At 52.2% G+C, this 17,215-nt stretch overlaps 1 protein-coding gene across 5 annotated transcripts in view; it reads right to left on the bottom strand.

Annotated features, from left to right (window-relative positions):
- ERGIC1 (endoplasmic reticulum-golgi intermediate compartment 1) overlaps window positions 1–17,215 on the bottom strand; it is a 125,380-nt gene that overhangs the window by 27,247 nt on the left and 80,918 nt on the right. For all 5 annotated transcript variants that reach the window (XM_019635949.1, XM_019635947.1, XM_019635950.1 and 2 more), the window contains 2 exons: window positions 13,663–13,735; window positions 3,429–3,523 (listed from right to left, as the gene is read on the bottom strand). In XM_019635949.1, coding sequence (XP_019491494.1) covers window positions 3,429–3,523; window positions 13,663–13,735 — 168 coding nt within the window. The remainder of the gene's footprint in view (window positions 1–3,428; window positions 3,524–13,662; window positions 13,736–17,215) is intronic.

Raw genomic sequence — 17,215 nt, 5'->3', positions numbered from 1 at the left:
ATTCCTGGCAGAATCATGAGGCTCAAATAGTTAATATGTGTAGAAAATGCTTAGAACAGGGTCTGATGCACAGGAAATAGTAAGTGCTCAATACATGTGAGCACTTACCGTATCTCAGGAAGTCTCTGGGTTCACTCAGTCATTCATTCATCCATCACTCATTCATTCACACCTTCCTTTACCCAATGCCCAGTCCTCTAGGCCCTGCCCTCCAGGAGCTTGGGCACTTTTCGGGGTTCCTCAGTATACTAAATGGGAAATCTGGGGCCTGGAGTTCTGGTCTTTGACTCCACCACCTCTGTGACTCAGCTTCCCAACCTGTAAAATGGGCAAGTGCACGCCAACTACTTACCCTGAGACGGTCCAGGGAGCAGGGGTTGAGGGGAGCTCCCCATAAACTATGAAAATGCAGTAATTTCCCTGAAAGGAGTGCTAGGAAGGAGGCGGCAATATAGAGAAAGAGCAGCTGGGAGTAATTTTTTAAGTGAGCCAACCCTAAAAGGGAAAAACGGGAACACCCCCGGACTCCTCAGTGAAGACGGAGAAGCGAGTGAGAGCCCATCCATAGAAGGGAAGGTGAAGTGCCAGTAAACATGACATTCACAGGTCTGTAGTATGTGGGGAAGGCTGATGCCATAACATTCGGCTTAAAAGAAATGCAAGCGGGTCCCCATTTGACTCAGCAGTCCCCCCCCCCGGGATTCTATTCTCCAGACACACACATGTCCAGACGTGTGTACAAGGCTGCTCCGGGCAACCTTATTTGAAATCGTGACAACTGGACGCAGCCCAACTGCCTGTCAACAGGGGACTTGTCAGTGGAACAGCCCCCTCTGGAATGCTGGGCAGCAGGTATACGGATGAGCTCAAGCCACACGTGGGGAGAGGCAGCCTAGGGCAGGGCAGTGGCTTCAGAGAGTGGGGTTTGGGGCACACCTCGACCCAGTTACCTCACCTTTCTTCTGTGCCTCAGCTTCCTCCTCTCCCCTAGGCTTGTGAGGATTTCAAAAATTAAAACAGCACTTACTATGTGCTAGACACTCTTCTAAGTGCCTTTTATGTAAGAACACACCACCTGAACACCCCTGTGGGGAAGGTACTATTGAGTTGTCGGGAAAGTCATGACGTATTTTTTCTATGTTTTTCGTTGCAAAAATGAGTCAGGACTTTTCCGACCAACCCAATATTATCAGATCCATCTTATATGGGGAGGGGAGGGGACACTGAGGCACAGGGAGGTTGAGTAATTTGCCCGAGATCTCACAGCTAAGGAATGATGGCGCTTGGATTAGAACCCATGGAATCTTGATCCAGAACCCACACCCTTTAGCAACTCTGCTAGAACGCCTCTCATCTTAATGCACAAACACAGCCAAAAGTATTCAGGCCAGGGCCTAGCCTGGACTCTGAGCTGAATAAATGCCAGCTGTGGTTATTGTTTTACTAATCTTATGAGTAATATAAGAACAGTTCCCAGATATTAGCTGGGGGGAAAAAAACCCCAATAAACCCCAGAAAGGTCCCATATAGTTGGGTCCCAATTATGTAAAAAGAAAAGCCCAAATATGATATATGTTTGCAGACACACACACACACACACACACGGGGGAAGGGGTCCCCACTGCTAGCAGCGGCTTCCTCTGGGGTGGATGGCACAACGAGGAACATGTATTTCTTTTACTTTTTTCTTTATCTATTTCTGTATTTTGAACATGTATCTTTAAAAAAAAAGGTATCATTGTGTTCGTTGTATAACACAAAAAGCATTATTTTTAAAAGCAGGATATGAGATCACACACGCTGTGTGATCTCAGTTGGGTTTAGAAATGTACAGAAAGGAAAGCCAACAGCACGGAATGGCCTCGAGTGTCCACCGATGATGCTGTGGGGGGCGGTGAATGATGGGTGATTTCTTCTCTCTCTGCTGCTCTGGGTTTTCCCAGGGGACAATGATGATCGTGCGTTTTTTATTTTGGTGTTTTTTTTTTCCTATAACAAAAACTTGAAGTTCTTCAAAGGAAAGTGGGGTGTGGGGCTCTAGTGGGAGCTGCCTGGGTTCGGGTGGTGGCCCTGGGGAGCGGCAGGGCCTGGTGGTCCAGTGCAGCCCCAGCTGGAGGTGGCCCCGCCCCTCTTGGGCCGCTGCCTGGAGCTGGGATGGAGGCTAGAACCACATCCCTTCCCTCCCCTGCCCCGCTGGTCCCAGTTCTCTGGCCTAAGAATTTCCTTGTTCCAGAGACATGACCAACTCCTGAACGAGGAGCTGCCAGATGAATTATTTTTCTAAGAGAAAGAAAAACATAAAAATAAAACCGACCTATTCCAATAGGTTCCCGGGCTCCTGGCCCACTGTCAATTTAAAATTGTGATGTAATTCTCACCAAAAGCAATAACAGGACTGACTCTCTTCCTATCTCTGCCTGCAGACCCACCCAGTGTTCTGCTCTTCAATAGGAAAGGGGGATGGGGTGGGAGGAGGAGAAAGGCCTGCTTAGGGTTACATGCCAGACTGGAGCAGGGGGACAGCTAGAACCCCAGTCTGGGAGGGGACACCCAATCCACTTGCTAACAAGTCTAGGAATCAGCTTATCAGATCCTCCCAACAAGCTCACGCAGAAGATAGCACTGAGCCCATTTTACAGATGAGGAAACTGAGGCTCGGAGAGGTTACCTTACCCAGGGCCACACAGCTTTAGTGAGCAAAGGAGCCAGAATCTGACTCCACACTTCACTTCCAGTGAGTTTTGTTTTATACAAGTAATTCATTCTCTTGACTGAAACAAATGAAGCAAACAAACAAAGTGCCAAGTAAAAAAGGAAGTTTTCCGACCGCTGCTAACAGCTCAGAGCCGCCTCCCTCCCTGGGTGACTGCTCTTGGCTGGTTGGAGGCGTCCTTGCCTCGAGATGCTCGGGAGGTTATGCGACCCCCATCGATCACCCACACACCACCCTGCAGCCATTAGCCAAGGATATCAAGGGTATGGATAACAGCCCGGTCCCTTGCTACTGGGTGGGGCAAACTGGTGTCATTCACACGCCACACATCTCTGCTTGTCCTCTTGCCTTCCTCTCACCCTTACAGGTTCCTCCCAAGAGCCCTCCCTCAATAAATCCCTTGTGGAAAACCTCAGACTCTACTTCTTGGAAACCTGACCTAAGAGACACGCTGCCCCCATCCCAACATGGCTACTCTCCAGAGGTAATCCCCATTAGCAGTTCCTTGTGTTTTTTATTCCAGAAAACCACCAAGTGTATGCACATTAGATTACATTCATCCCCCTAAAAAAAGAGTGGGAGAATCTGATGCTACCTGTTGTTTGCAGCTTGCCCTGTTTGCTTAACTGGCCCTGGTTATCTCGCCATTTCTGCAAGCACAGCTTTGCCTAACAGCGGTGTCTTGATGGAGCAGAGGGCTGTTGGGAATACTCACATTCGCAGTGCAAATTGGGTAAACTGATGTTCAGGCTGACGTCAATTTTGCCCCCGCTGTCCTTGTCCGGGTCATCGACGTAGAGTTCGTTCACGCTGAGGGAGACAGGCACAGCCTTGGTTGAGACAGGCGCCCCCGCCCCCGCTGTAGGGATGCTTCGCTTGGTGACTAGTGCTCCAATAACCCGGACTCCCCTCTCGGGGGAGCCTGGGCCTGCTCAGGCACAGAGGAGCGGGGCTCCCATCTCCATGGCGCTGTCCAAACGTCCACATAGAGGGAGGGGTTGGGGTGGTGGTAAGAGCACAGCTCCGGAGTCAGATTCAAGTTCCAATCCCGGCTCTGCCACTTTCTGTGTGAACTTGGGCAGATAACGGCACCTCTGGGAGACCACTTGTTATATGGGGATACCACCCCCGCCCCGTGAATGGGGCGGTCTGAACACTTCAATGAGAATGGTGGGCCTTACTAGGGATCAGAGCCTGGCACCTGCAGGCACCTGGCACCTTGCTCCCTCATCTCTTGCGCACCCCTCCCACCCCACTGGGAAGTTGGGGACCCCCCTGGATTTCCAACTTCAAGTCCCAGCTCTCACAAAGCCCTGGGAAGTCATCAAGTTTGAGAACAACCAGACTAATAATGTATTAGTTTTCTGTGGCTGCTGTAACAAATTGTCACCAAGTTAATGGCTTGAAACGACACACGTGCATTATGTACTTCTGGAGGGCAAGCGGCTGGGAAGGGTCTGTAGGGCTGCACTCCTCCTGCAGACTGCAGGGGAGAGCCTGCTTTCTTGCCTTTTCCCGCTTCTGGAGGCCACCTCAGCTCACAGCCCCTTCCACCATCTTCAAAGCCAGCCACATGGCACCTTCTCTCCTCTCTGATCTCCTAACTCCCTCTTACAAGAACTCACGATTTCATCCTGCAGGCCTGGAAAACCCAGGACCACCTCCCCATCTCAAGACCCTTGACATAATCACATCTGTAAAGTTCCTTTTACTACATAAGGAACCGTATTTCCCTATGTATAAGACGCACTTTTCGAAAAATTTGGGGTTTAAAAACTGGGTGCGTCGTATACAGTGGTTGTAGATTTCAAATGCCATAGATGGAACTGAGGATGAGGCAATATATGAAGACAGTGATGCGTCATCCGACACAGGTGAGGACAAGCTAATGGTTGGGAGTTTTGACAGTGATGAGTTGTATGAATTTTATGATGAATAAAACTTGAGTTCAATAACTTTATGTAATACGGTTTTTTTCCCAAATTTCAGGCCCCCAAATTAAGGTGCGTCTTATACATGGGAGCGTTTTATACATGGGGAAATACGGTAACATATTCCCAGGTTTTAGGGATAGGGACGTGGACATCTTTGGGGGGAGGCATAGTTTGGGGGAGGTGACTCCATGGACATCCATGACACCTTACTATTGGGGACAATGGCATCACACTGGGGTCTGTTAGCAACACACATTTATTCAACAAATACTTTTTGAGCACCTAACCTCTCAGGCACTAGACAGAGAGAAGAACCAGACAGATGTGGTCTCTGCCCTCACCGGGCTTGCAGACATCATCTCCTCCTACATCAATACCTTCTACCAACTACGATTCCTACTTTGACGGGAAGCTTGGGTGGCATGAGAGGGGTGGACAGGGAGGCTTCTCTGAGGAGATGGGAGTTGAGGTCTGGAGGGTGAGGAGGCTGTCCTGGCCAAGACGGAGGGGGACTCTCGGGACAGTGTGGCCAAGGCGGGGAAGTGGGGAGGGCACGGCTCGTTCGGGAACTGAATGAAGGTCACCGTGGCTGCAATGTGGAGCAAAGGAAAGTGGGGGGGGGGTGCAGTCGGGGGCCAGGTCAGAAGGGCTCCGAGGCCAAGGAGAGGCCTTCACACCCCATCCTAGCACAGCGTCATGGTCAGGCTTGCACGTAAGGCTCACTCTGGTTGCTGCAAGGAAGACCGACAGGAGGGGCCACTGTGCACCGGAGACCAGACAGAGGCTGCTGCAGTGGTGCCGCTGAGAGACGGCAGCCTGGCCTGGGTGCGGTGGGGACGGAGAGGAGGGCAGGATGTGCCAAAGCAGGCAGGACTGGCTGATGGACGGGGCGTGAGGGTGGGTCGAGGGGGGCAGGCAGGCAGAATGGAATTACGCGCTGGGCTGGGAGCCCCTGGAAGAGGAATGGGACTGGTGGGGAGGGAAAGGTACTGAGTTCGGTGCTGAGCTCGAGGTGCCTTGGAGGCATCCGTGAAGAGCGGCTGAGTGGACGCTGGAGGACAGCGCCTGAAGCCGGGTTCCCAGATCACTCCCCACGGAGGGAGGGAGCTGAATCTAAAGGCCGGCTCGGTGGGCAACTATGGGCAGCGCTTGAGGCGGCTCCCTGGGTCCTGTGCACAGCACGTCAACAAAATAAAGGACTGCGGCTCTAAATGTTCAGATTCTACAAGAGTCAGTGGCTACCTCTTTGAGCAAGAATGAGTCAGGCCAGGGCAAGGGCATTTTGCTGTTACTAAGATCCTGTCTGTGCCCCTCTAGTGCGATACAGCTGGTGCTCAGTTAACAAGAAAATGGTGGGCTCAGAAACACACCTGGCGCTTGTTTCCTTGTGAGGGTCACAAGGATGTTCCTGGAGATGAGGCTTGACAGGCAGGACTGGGCCTCTGATTGCTGGGCCTCCAGCCAGGAAAGGCCCCATCGGGCCTGTGTGCGTTCACGGTATCCCATCTGCCCCTGTGAAATGTTCTGATCTCCATTCTAAGGAAACTGAGGCTCAGAGAGGGTGTGCCCCACCCCCAAGATCACACAGCAGGAAATGGCGAAGCTGCAACTCCAACCCAAGTCTGCCTTCTGCCCAAGCCCTGGGACTCTGCCTCCCTCGCTTTTGTCCTCAGCGTCCAGGGTCAAGAGGGAAAACGAGGGGGGCCCTGGCCCTCTGAGGCCACAGGGTGTGGGGAGGGAAGACAAGGGCCTGTGCTTGGCAGGTTCATAGCGTTGGCCCACATCAAAGAACAGGAAGAACAAATGAGCCAGTGAGAGACGCGCGAACAGGATCATGGGAGGTTACGCTTCAGGACTGACTTCTCCACAGCCAAACGCGCCTCCCTAGCCTTCCGCACCCAACTTCCACCCCAGGCTTAAGCTGCAACTCAGGACGGTTGTTGAGTAATGAAACTGCTGGGTGATTAACAGAATGCTCACCGAGGGAGAGCCCCTAGCTTCCCTTCCTGGCCCAGTGAGACTCTTCCTTGAAGCTACTCACCTCTCCCACCTGGGGGGGAGTGGCTTCTGCACATCACTGAGGAATTGTGGGATGATGTCATCCCCTGGCAATCCTGTGGAGGTGACCTCAGCACAGAGCGAGGTGAATCCTAGGTGTGGCGCCAAGGTGAGCTCACCCTTGAGGCCCCAGGAGGCCAAGCTCCCGGGTGCTGCCCAGACAAAGGGGCTGAAGTGCTGGGAGGGGTGGACACAGCCCTGACCTGCAGAGCTCGGGGCCAGTCTGGTTATGTAAGGCTTGAACTGGCTGTTCCCAGGCGCCTTCCTGAAGGGCCCTGGGCTGTGGGATAAACACAGTTCAATCACCTGTGCCGCCCGCCCGATGAGGTCAATATGGCCACCTTCTGTGTCCGAGGCCAATGGTCCAGGGCTGCTGGCTTCCTGCCACCCCAGCCAGAGCCGCAACCTCACTCACAGCTGCCACCCGTAGGTGACTGCCAAGGCTAGCTAATCTTATTGCCTGGGGCTGAACTGATTTTAAAAGGTGAACAATGGCCAGAGAAATAAGCCCATCTGTTGCTAAAATAAATGTTTTATGGATTCACTGCGGTTTGGGGACGCTCATGGGCCTGATTCCCTCTGTCGCTAGCAAGAGCAAGGAGAAGACCCAGAGGGCAGTGCAGACAGATGTGAGCTCACCTCCTGGCTCTGCCAGGAAGCTGGGGACCTGGGACAAGTTGCTTCTCCTCTCTGAGGCTCGGTTTCCTCAGCTGTAAAACTGGAAAAGCTTTCCATGAAGTTTAAAGATAGGGAAAATTAATCTATAGTAATAGAAGTCAGAATATTGGGGGGGGGCGGGAAGGGGGCTGGTTAATGGAAGGGGGCAAAAGGGAACCTTCCAGCTGGTGGCGATGTGTTGTCTTGATGGGGTGAGGGTGACATGGGTGTAAACACAGGCAAACATTCAAGTCTCACCTTTTTGTGTACTGTGCTGTGTGTAAGTTATATGCACCTCACCAAAAAAAAGAAAAGAATAAAAGGAGGGGAGGGAGAAAAGTAAAGAAGAGAGACTGTGCCACCGTTGTCACCTATGACTGTACCACCGTTGTCACCTATGAACCAGTTGTCCCTACCTGTCACTGTGTGAGGACCAGTCGCTGTGTGAGGACTGGCGATAAAGTGTCAGGCTGCCTGGGCAGGGGTGTGTACGTCACTCACTTGTCTCTTGAGGGCCTAGCACAGGCCCTTCTCGGTAAAGAGAACACGGTGTCACAGAGAAGCTCCAGGCTCACAGGGTTCAAATCCTGGCTCCGCCACCTACTGGTTGATTGACCTTGGCCAAGGGGCTTCGCCTCCATCAGCATCTGTTTCCCCAGGTGTAAAACAGGGGCACTCATAGACAGGGTACAATTTTAGTAAATAGTACGTGCTCCATAAATGCCCACTACTTTTATTGTTATTATTAATATCAGCGTTTACCGAGTTGATAAGTGTCCGTCTGATAGCATTGTGGTGAGGATTAAACACGTAAGTGTGTGTAAGGTGCCTAGCACGGCCCTGGTACATTCTAAGGCCTGCATAAACATTGGCCTCGCTTATGACTAATCAAAGGAGAGGCCCCCAGGCACTGTGCTGGGGGTTTTCATATCTACATGTGAAAGTATCTCATTTAATACACAGAACAAGCCAGTGTGTAACGGGAGTTACTTTTCTCTTTTCACAAGGATGAAACCAGGCTCAGAGAAGACGGACGAAGACTGGCGAAGGTCACACGGCAGGAAGAGGCAGAGGCGGGGTCTGAACCTGGCGCCACCAGAGCCCAGAGCCATGCTTTTTCTGTCGCATTACATGGCATGGGACAGGGATCAATGAAAAACTGAGGGCAAGTCACCCCCAAGTAGACCTGTGATACAGGTGTCACCATCTTTCTGATAATCTTCAGATGCCCACCCCCCACCCCACCACGCCCAAGTACCCACAGGGCATGGAGGTGCTCAGGGGTCCACGCCCTTTGTGCCCCACAAGCCTCCGTCACCTCCACCTGCCACACCCCACGGATGGCAGCATCTGACGCCCCTAGCAGACGACGGCTCCCTGAGAGAATTGACGGAGGAAGTAATGAACTGCGCTGGTGGGGGAGTGGGGGGCACATTCCAGGTAGGGGACGCCAGCCAGTGTCAGGGAGTCGGGCGGATTGTGTGGGGGTGGGTAAGCCGTGGCCATGTAGGGAGAGAGGGAGAGAGCGGCCGGGGAGGGCTGAGTGGGGGCAGCGTAGGTGGACCGTGATGGAGGGCCTTGAAATTCTCGGCTGAGGCGTGAATCCGATGACATCGATGGAAAACAATTTTATTTGCTTTCAGAAGAGCACTTGAATAGTTCAGATTCCTGCCCAGGGTCGCTGACCTCCATGCTTAATACTGGATTTAATGGAAACTTACACAGCAGTGAGGCCCGAAGCAAGAAACCAGGGGTGGGAGAGCGAGGGGAAGGACATATTAGGTGAGGACTAAAAGGTTATGTAAGCCAGCTCTCCGGGACCTTGCATTTTCCATCCTGACCACTCCAGGTGTAAGTGCGTTATTACCTACCAGGTAAAAATGTCCAAAAATCAGCTCTTCACAGACATCTAGTCCTGTCCCCACTCGTTCTCTACAGCCATTGCCCTAGGAACCCTCAGCCCCTCTGCCCTGGCCTCCAGGGTCACCCCGCCCCAAACCCATCTTCACAAGAGGTGAGCGTTCTGAGGCACGCACCTGATCCTGCAACTGTGCTCAGAAGCCTTCAGGCCTCCCGTTGCTCCTTCATGTGACAACTGTGGCGCCCCACCTGGCCCTGGCTCACAACCCAGGCCTCAGAGTGGGTGACCTGGGCTCCGAGGGCGACGTTCAGCCCCTCCTCCTGGTGAAGCTACTGGCCTCCCCACTCCGGGCCTTCGGGGAACGTGTGAGGACACAGGTCAAGGTAAGCTCCACATCCCCACTGGGTGGGCAATGGCCTCTCGAGTTCTGCCTGCTCAGCCACCTCGCCCAGGGACAGTGCACCTAAGTCGTCTCGTCAACTATTCTGACCACAAAGCCGTGCGTGGCTCCCAGGCCCGGGGCTCCAAAGTGCTCTGGGCAGGAAAGGGTGGGGTGACAGGCCAGGGTGACGCTCTAGCATGAGACAGCCCTGGGTCTGACTCTGGTTACACGACTTGTATTAACCTCATTGTGGTTTTAGCCTCCTGGTGCCTCCGTTTCCCCAGCTGTAAAGTGGGGCTAAAGCTGACAGTAGTACTACCTACCGCAAGGGGTTTTGTGACGACTAAAGGAGCTGATCATCATAAAGTGCTAACCTGGGTGGCTGGCATTCGCTCGCCTCCGATAAATCAGAACTGGAAATTACAATGAGTTGTTTATACTATCGATGGTCAATGGAGAGCCCCAGGCACCACGGTTTCTTATTATAAATCCTCATCAGGTTAATAATTAAGAGCAGCCAGAGCCCGGACAGTCAAAGGCTGCTATGTTCGGTGGCCACGTTCTCCGATGGGCGGTGGGGGCAGGGGTGGAGCGTGCTGCTCCCCTGGAAACGCAGGCCTCAGAGCACCCTGTGGGGTCACTTTCCCAACGATAATTAATGGCCTGTCCTGGACCCAGGTTGGAGTCCAACCACCCAAACAAACAGGCCTCTCTCCCACCGGGCCGGGCTAGAATAGCGTCTTATGTCACTGATAACCACAGGCCAGGGTTGGAGCGATGTTGATCCAACCAGCAGTGACCTCATTTCCTTGGGTTACAATCTCCTGGGAGGTGGGGGCCGACCCACTGTGGTCACACAACTGCCATGGAGGGCCAGTCTCCCGGAAAAGAAAAAGAATTGTGACCTTCAGCTTTTCTCAAATTGGCAGGGCTTTCCAGGGGTCAGACAAGCTTCTGAATAGAGGAAAGACCCCAAAGGAGTTATCCTTTTTCCCTCTGAGTTTTTCTGAAGTGTCCTCCGTCCTTAATCCCTGTAAGCTCCCTTTGGGCAATTTCTGTACCATGGTTATGTGGCGGCAGAGAGAAAGGAGGCACTAGGGTCACTGCATCATCACAGATGGAGCCTCTGGCCCAGACAGGTCTCTCTTCTCGTCCCCACTTCACTCCCTCTCTCCAGCCACACATACTGCAAATGGAGACATGCTTGTTAGTGGAGGGCTGCACACAAGGCGGACACTCAATGGATGGCCTCTCATGTTTTGATTCCTCCCCTCACCTTCATCTTTCTTCCTCTCCAGGGACACGGTGGGACCAGCGTGCTCAGGACGCCCCAGGAAAAGGAAGTTCTGGAGAGGGGAAGGGGGCAGGGCTGTGGGAACAGTATGCTCTTGGGACAGGAGTGAGCCCCGCCCTGGATAAACAGAAGGCGCTGTCCAGGCTTGCTAGAGCAGCCCTTCACCCAGCAGGTGGGGCCCCACCTGCTCCAGGTGCAAGCTCTGACGTCAAAACTTACTTGCCTGGGGCCCCCTGCCTCACTACAGGCTGAGCTGCCAAAGGGCTTACTAAGCTACCCCTCCAATGTCAACAGGAGGTGAGGGAGGCCAGTTCTTAAATCAAGGGAGGGGACAAGAAAATGAAAATTCAAGGAGCACTTATTATGTGCCAGGTGCTAAGCAGCTTTACCACCTTTTTAAGTGTTAGATGGGGAATAAATATGATATTAGTAAATGCACAAAGAGATATGGACTTACTGATATTCAAGTATATCAAGCGCTACCGTAAGTACCTTTCAGGCGTACCTCGCTTTATTACGCCTCGCTTTACTGCACTTCACGGGCGCTGTGTTTTTACAAATGGAAGGCAAGACCCCACCACCAGCAAAAAGATTAGGACTCATTTTATTGTGGAGGTCTGGACCGGTAATATCTCTGAGCTATGCCTGTAATCTTGTTTAAGCCTCACAAAATGCCACATACCTTCTCTATCTGCTACCCTACTTTGTTTTTCCCTTCAGAGCCCTTATCACTCATTGATATATTCTAGTGTGGTTTGCTTGTTGACGGTCTGTGTCCACTGCTGGCATTTTCAGCTCCTTTGAGCTTGGAACCACATAGCTGTGAATAAGGCAGACCTGGCCCCTGACTTCTAGGGGCTCAGGACCGAGGATGACAGCCATTAACAGACAGCAGTGTGCAGGGCCTGGCCTGGCTCAGCTCCACCTGCTCTGTGTTCTGCCTTCCCTGCTTGGTCCCTTTACTCCACCCACACCAAGCTTTCTATCTGCTCTTCACACACACCAGGTAATTCCTGCCTCAGGGCCTTTGCACTTGCTAGTGCCCCTGCCTGAAACAGGTAAAGCCTCCCACCTGGTGCCTGGAGCATGGTCGGGGGCTCCCTCCCTCCTTGTTGCTGTCACATAGGTATCCCTCTCATCTTGCTCAGAACATGAGGGGCATGCACAGTAATCCTCTCAGGAAATGGGGTGCATCCTGGAGAGACCAGCAGGTGCCTGGTGCACAGTAGGTCCTTCATAATGCCAGCAGGTCTCAATCTCTTGCTGATCTCCCTGCTTCCACCTCCAACTCACGATGGGGTGACCCCTAGACGTCAATGGCCCAACTGTGAAAGAGTATACTTGGCTCAGACAGGTGATCTCCCATTAGGGGCTGGCTGTGTGTGGGGGGTGGGGTGGGGTGGGGTGGGGGCAGGACACAAAGTCCTTTCTCTGACCCCTGCAAGGTCAGGGGTCATATCTTAGGAAGCAGATAAGCCTCCCCCGACCTGGAAGGGAGCTGTGACTCTGACCCACTGTCCCTTGTTTGGCCAGCAATATTGAGACCCAGAGAGGTCTGGCAACTCCTCCAGCATCACAGAGCAACGTGGTCATTGAGCAGAGACGTGGCCCTGGTCTCCTAATGCCTCGGCCAGTGCTCTTTCTACCGTTCCATGAGGTCTCCTGCCTTCAGGGTTAGGTTCAGAGGAACAGGGAAGGCAAACCCTCCCCAGCTAGCGGAGAGTAAGAAGCTGCATCCAGAAACAAGGGAGGAGACATAGCAGGTCTTGGGAGCCACCTGCTAACTGCATGGCTGTGGGCAAGCCCCCCGACCTCTCTGAACCTCAGTATCCTCATCTATAAAGAGGGGATGACTGCCTCCCAGGGCTGTTTACGGGTTAAAGGTGGTAATGCTTATACAGCACCAAGGCCCTCCTGGTTCTAAGCAGCAGCTATGCTTTCAGTTTCCTATGTCTTGTGGTTAAGATAGAGGCAAAGGAAATCAAGAAATTCCACTGAGTGAAAAAGAAAATTCCAGTGTTGAACAGGGGAGTGAGTGGCCAGGGCCCAGCCCCGTGATGACTTTCTGGGTTGTAAACATGGAAACAAAGAGGCCTGGAAGCCTCAAGCCCATGGCCAAGGCAGGACGCTCCTGGGTCTAAGTCCCTCTCAGAGGGGCGTCGGATGAGGCCGTGACTGAATAATTCCAATGGCATCTGTGTTACACACAGCCCAGAGCATTTACTAGGAATCAGAATGGATTCACAATGCGTCAGTCGCTGCCAGGAAGCCCGCACCAATTCCTCACCAAGTGTGGGCCTGGGAACAGGGCTGGGGGCTTAGCTGAGGGGCCGGGCTCTGATGTCAGCACCCTCGCCCCCTTGGATAGGAAGCTGCAGGGTTTCTCTGAACTCTTCCAGCTTTAACACAAAATGACCCTGTGATGACTCAGAGGGAAAAAAGCCCCCTGGCCAAACAAACGGACAGCAAAGAGAGCCAATGATTTCTGTTCATCGGAGGACTCAGAACCCGCCCTACACACACACACACACACACACACACACACACACACACAAAACAGAAGCCAAACTCTCTCTTCAGCTTTAACAAATCACATTCGCTTTTGCTCTCACTTTGAAACCCTTTTTAAGAAACAGGAGTGCCGATGCCAGACTTGGCAATGGCAGCCGGAAGGTTCTGAGGTTTCTCTCCATTTTAAAGCCCCCTCCCTCTTCTCATCTGGGAAAGCTCGGAATGTCCCACAGGGGTGGGGATGTAACTTACACTTCTGTCGTTATGAATCCGGTGAGCTCCGAAAGGAAGAGGAAGAGGATGAAGAGGCAGCAGCAGACAGAAACTGGAAGGGACAACAGACATGCACGTTAAGGGCGGAGGGCACTGGCCTTTGGTGCTGATCTGACCCTCCCTGTGGACCGACCCCCCCCCGCCCACAGGCAGAGCCTTCTCCCACAAGAGCCCTTTAAAGCAGACATCAGTCAAAAATAGAGGCCACAAAGTGGTGGCCCCCAAAAGTGTTCTGTTTGGCTCAAGGGACACATATTTTAAAATTTGGAGTTGACATTGAACCAGCTGAAGATCCAAGTCCAGCTTTCCGGCAGCTCCAGACCACTCCAAGCCCCTGTTCCCACCTGGGGCCTGAGTTCACCAGTTTACCACAGGCCCCACCACTCCCTCCTGCCTCCCTGGTTCCTAGGCAGAGTGTCTGCTGTGGTGTATCACTACCTCCTGTGGTACGATCAACATTGTGCCCAGGTCCCCATCAGAAGTAGGAAAACGATGCTGAGCACTGTGCTTCCAGGGAAGGGGCCATTCTTCATGGGAGAATGAAGGCTGAAACGTAGAGTGGAAGACCTCCAGGGTCGGCCCAGTGCACTCGTATTCACATTGCCTGCCTGGCCTCTGACGATGTTGGAGTTTGTGGCCCTGGAGTCACTCTTTGGGGCAGGACCTAACTAAATACCCTGGGATCTGGCCCTCAACTCCATCCCCAGCCCCATCTCCTGACACTCCCCCAACATCCAAGCACCCAGCCACACCGAGCCTAAATATGCGTCTCACTTCTGTTCCTTTGCTCCTGTGGTTCCTTTGCCTGGAATGACCTTCCCCACCTTCTCTCTTCTTCCATGGTCATCCGCTCTGCGTGGTGAACTCCTACACAACCTCCCAGGCTGAGGCCCAGCTCAAATGTCCCTGGAGCTGGACACTCTTTCCTCTGTGTTCCCAGACTCTGCTCAAACACTCCACATTTTAATGGTTATCTGTGGCTGCTTCTCTCACTAGACCGATATCCCAGAAGGCAAAAAGTCCATGGGGCCGGGCACCCAGGAGGCAGGAAAAGGTAAGGCAGGCGCCAGCCCCCAGAGTGCAGAATGTGGGCTGAGCAGGCCTTACTCAGCTGGGCTTATCGCAGGGCCACCCAGTGGGCAAGCACTCGCAGGGTGTGCCCCTGGGTCAGGGACCGCATGTCCCCATGTATAAGACACACCCTTTTCCAAAAAATCTGGGGTCTAAAAACTGGGTGTGTCATATACAGTGGTTGTAGATTTCAAATGCCATAGATGGAATTGAGGACGAGGCAATCTATGAAGACAGTGATGCGTCATCAGACACAGGTGAGGACAAGCTAATGGTTGGGAGTTTTGACAGTGATGAGGAGTTCTATGAATTTTATGATGAATAAAACTTGAGTTCAATAACTTTATGTAATACATTTTTTTTCAAATTTTGGGCCCCCAAATTAAAGTGTGTCTTCTACATGGGAGCGTCTTCTACATGGGGAAATACGGTACTTAACCTCTCCCTGCCTCAGTTTCCCCACCTGTAAAATGGCAACAGCAGTATAGACCTTATGGGGCTGCTCTGAAAATGTCCACACCACAGGGCTAGGCTGGAAATAGTGCCTGGCAGGTAATAATGGCTCAAGCATTAACTCATTATTAGGACTTTCATCAGAGACCTCGGGGGGTTTGGTGTTGGGGGGAAGGTGATGTGACAAATGTGCAGATCCTTCATTTCCTTCAACGAGAAAAAAGTTCCCAGTCCCACTTGCTGATTCTGCTACATTCCTGACAGCCTGCACCTGGACTGGTTGAGCCACTGTCATTGACGCTGACATCAGTTATCATCATCATTGTTGTCATCGCCACTGTTATTATCATTGTATATATTACTATTACTATTATTATCTAGCCATCTATCTGAACTGAACAAAGATGCATTCTGGCGAGGAGGACAGGACTGGAGCCTGTGCTTCGAGAGCCAGTGCCCTAAGGGAAGGAACCCGAAGAGTTCAGGCTCCAAGTGAAGGGCGGGACAGTGACATCCCCAGAGTCCCCACCAAGCTGCGAAAACCACACACACCAAGATATGGGGGATATTAGAGTTACTCCCCAATTCTTCCAAACTTTGAAAAAGCTGTATAGGGCAGCATTAAAGGGTTTTACGTTTTTGTTTCTTAGGAGAGGTGATACAGGCATATGATAAAAAACCCAAGCTGCAGAGGCATTACTGTGTGAGTCTTTTCCTTGCTCCTGACTGTCCCCTGCCCAGAGGGGCCATCCTTACAGTCTTGTGTCCCTCCATGAGCATATGAGCATAAGTGTATAAATCCTTTTTTCTTCACTCTAAACAAACAGCTGCGTAACATACACATCTTTTCAGCCATGCTTTGCTCACTCAGCAATCTATGTCTAAGCAGGTGTCACATCCATTTATACGGAGTGGCCAAGTTTGTTTGTTTGTTTTTTATGGCATAGAGATGAATTTCAAATGTCTTCTCCAGCTGCTGAGCAAATCTACTGCAGGGGATCAGCTATCAATCAAAGTTTCCTGGTTCACACCCTCCTCCTTCTCACCTGCAAACTGCAGTTACAATGTGTCCTGGAAAATAACCCCAGGGAGCGGGCCAAACACTCCCCTCCTTAATCCTGCAGTGTTTCTGAACAGCATCACATCACATGGGACCCACGTATCAGAACCCTTTTCACCCCTCCCACCCACCCTCAGCCCTAGTAACCATCAGATGCTGCAGTGATGAACAAGCACAAAATAAGGAAGCATTTTGAAGGTCAATGCTGACTTAAGCCAATCCAAGTCTTCTAGCTGCCTTCCTTGGCCCGAGCCTGCAACCGGGCCCCCAGGTTCTCACTCTGTCCAGATCGGAGATGGAGAGACAGGGCTGACCTTTTTCTGAAACCTGTGTGCTTTGTTCAAGGCTTGGACAAGCGCTGGTCAACCTGGCAGGTGGACACGAGGAGCACCGAGTCTGCTCAGCTAAAGCCCAAATGCCCAACAGCCCTGATCACACGTGCAGTCTGCTCCTCCCACCCCCGTCCCCAGACTGGGAGGACAGAGATGGTGTCTCAGCACCATGGCAGCCTCAGGGTCTAGCACAGTGCCTGGCTCTGAGAAGGGACAAAGTAAGTACCTGCTGAACGAATGAATGAAAAATGGGAAGGCAGGTAGAAAGTATGCCAGCCAGAAAGGCCTCTGATACTGAGGGCTCAATGAGGATTTTTCAATCCATGTTTGGGCAAGATGCTACGACTCTGCCTCCAGACTTCTGAGACTGACTCAGGCACTAGACAGTAGGAATGTGACCCCAGGAGAATGCTTGCGAGTGGGCAACCTGGTGCAGCCAATAAAGGGGGCCCTGGACCTGAGATCCAACATTCCAGGAAGTCAACAAATTTTGTCCAAGGTCAAAATTCTTAATGCTTAAGAGGAGGAGGCAAAATTCAAACCCGACTCGTGGGTCTCCAAGGGCCCTGGCCGGTTCCTTCAGTTATTAATAGCACTTATCCTCACGTCACGAAAT

This window comes from Hipposideros armiger, unplaced genomic scaffold, assembly GCF_001890085.2.
Source record: "Hipposideros armiger isolate ML-2016 unplaced genomic scaffold, ASM189008v1 scaffold_25, whole genome shotgun sequence".
In the NCBI taxonomy this organism is placed as follows: Eukaryota; Metazoa; Chordata; class Mammalia; order Chiroptera; family Hipposideridae; genus Hipposideros; species Hipposideros armiger.
The sequence above is the reverse complement of the archived record's forward strand: the minus strand, read 5'-3'. Positions and strand labels throughout refer to the sequence as shown.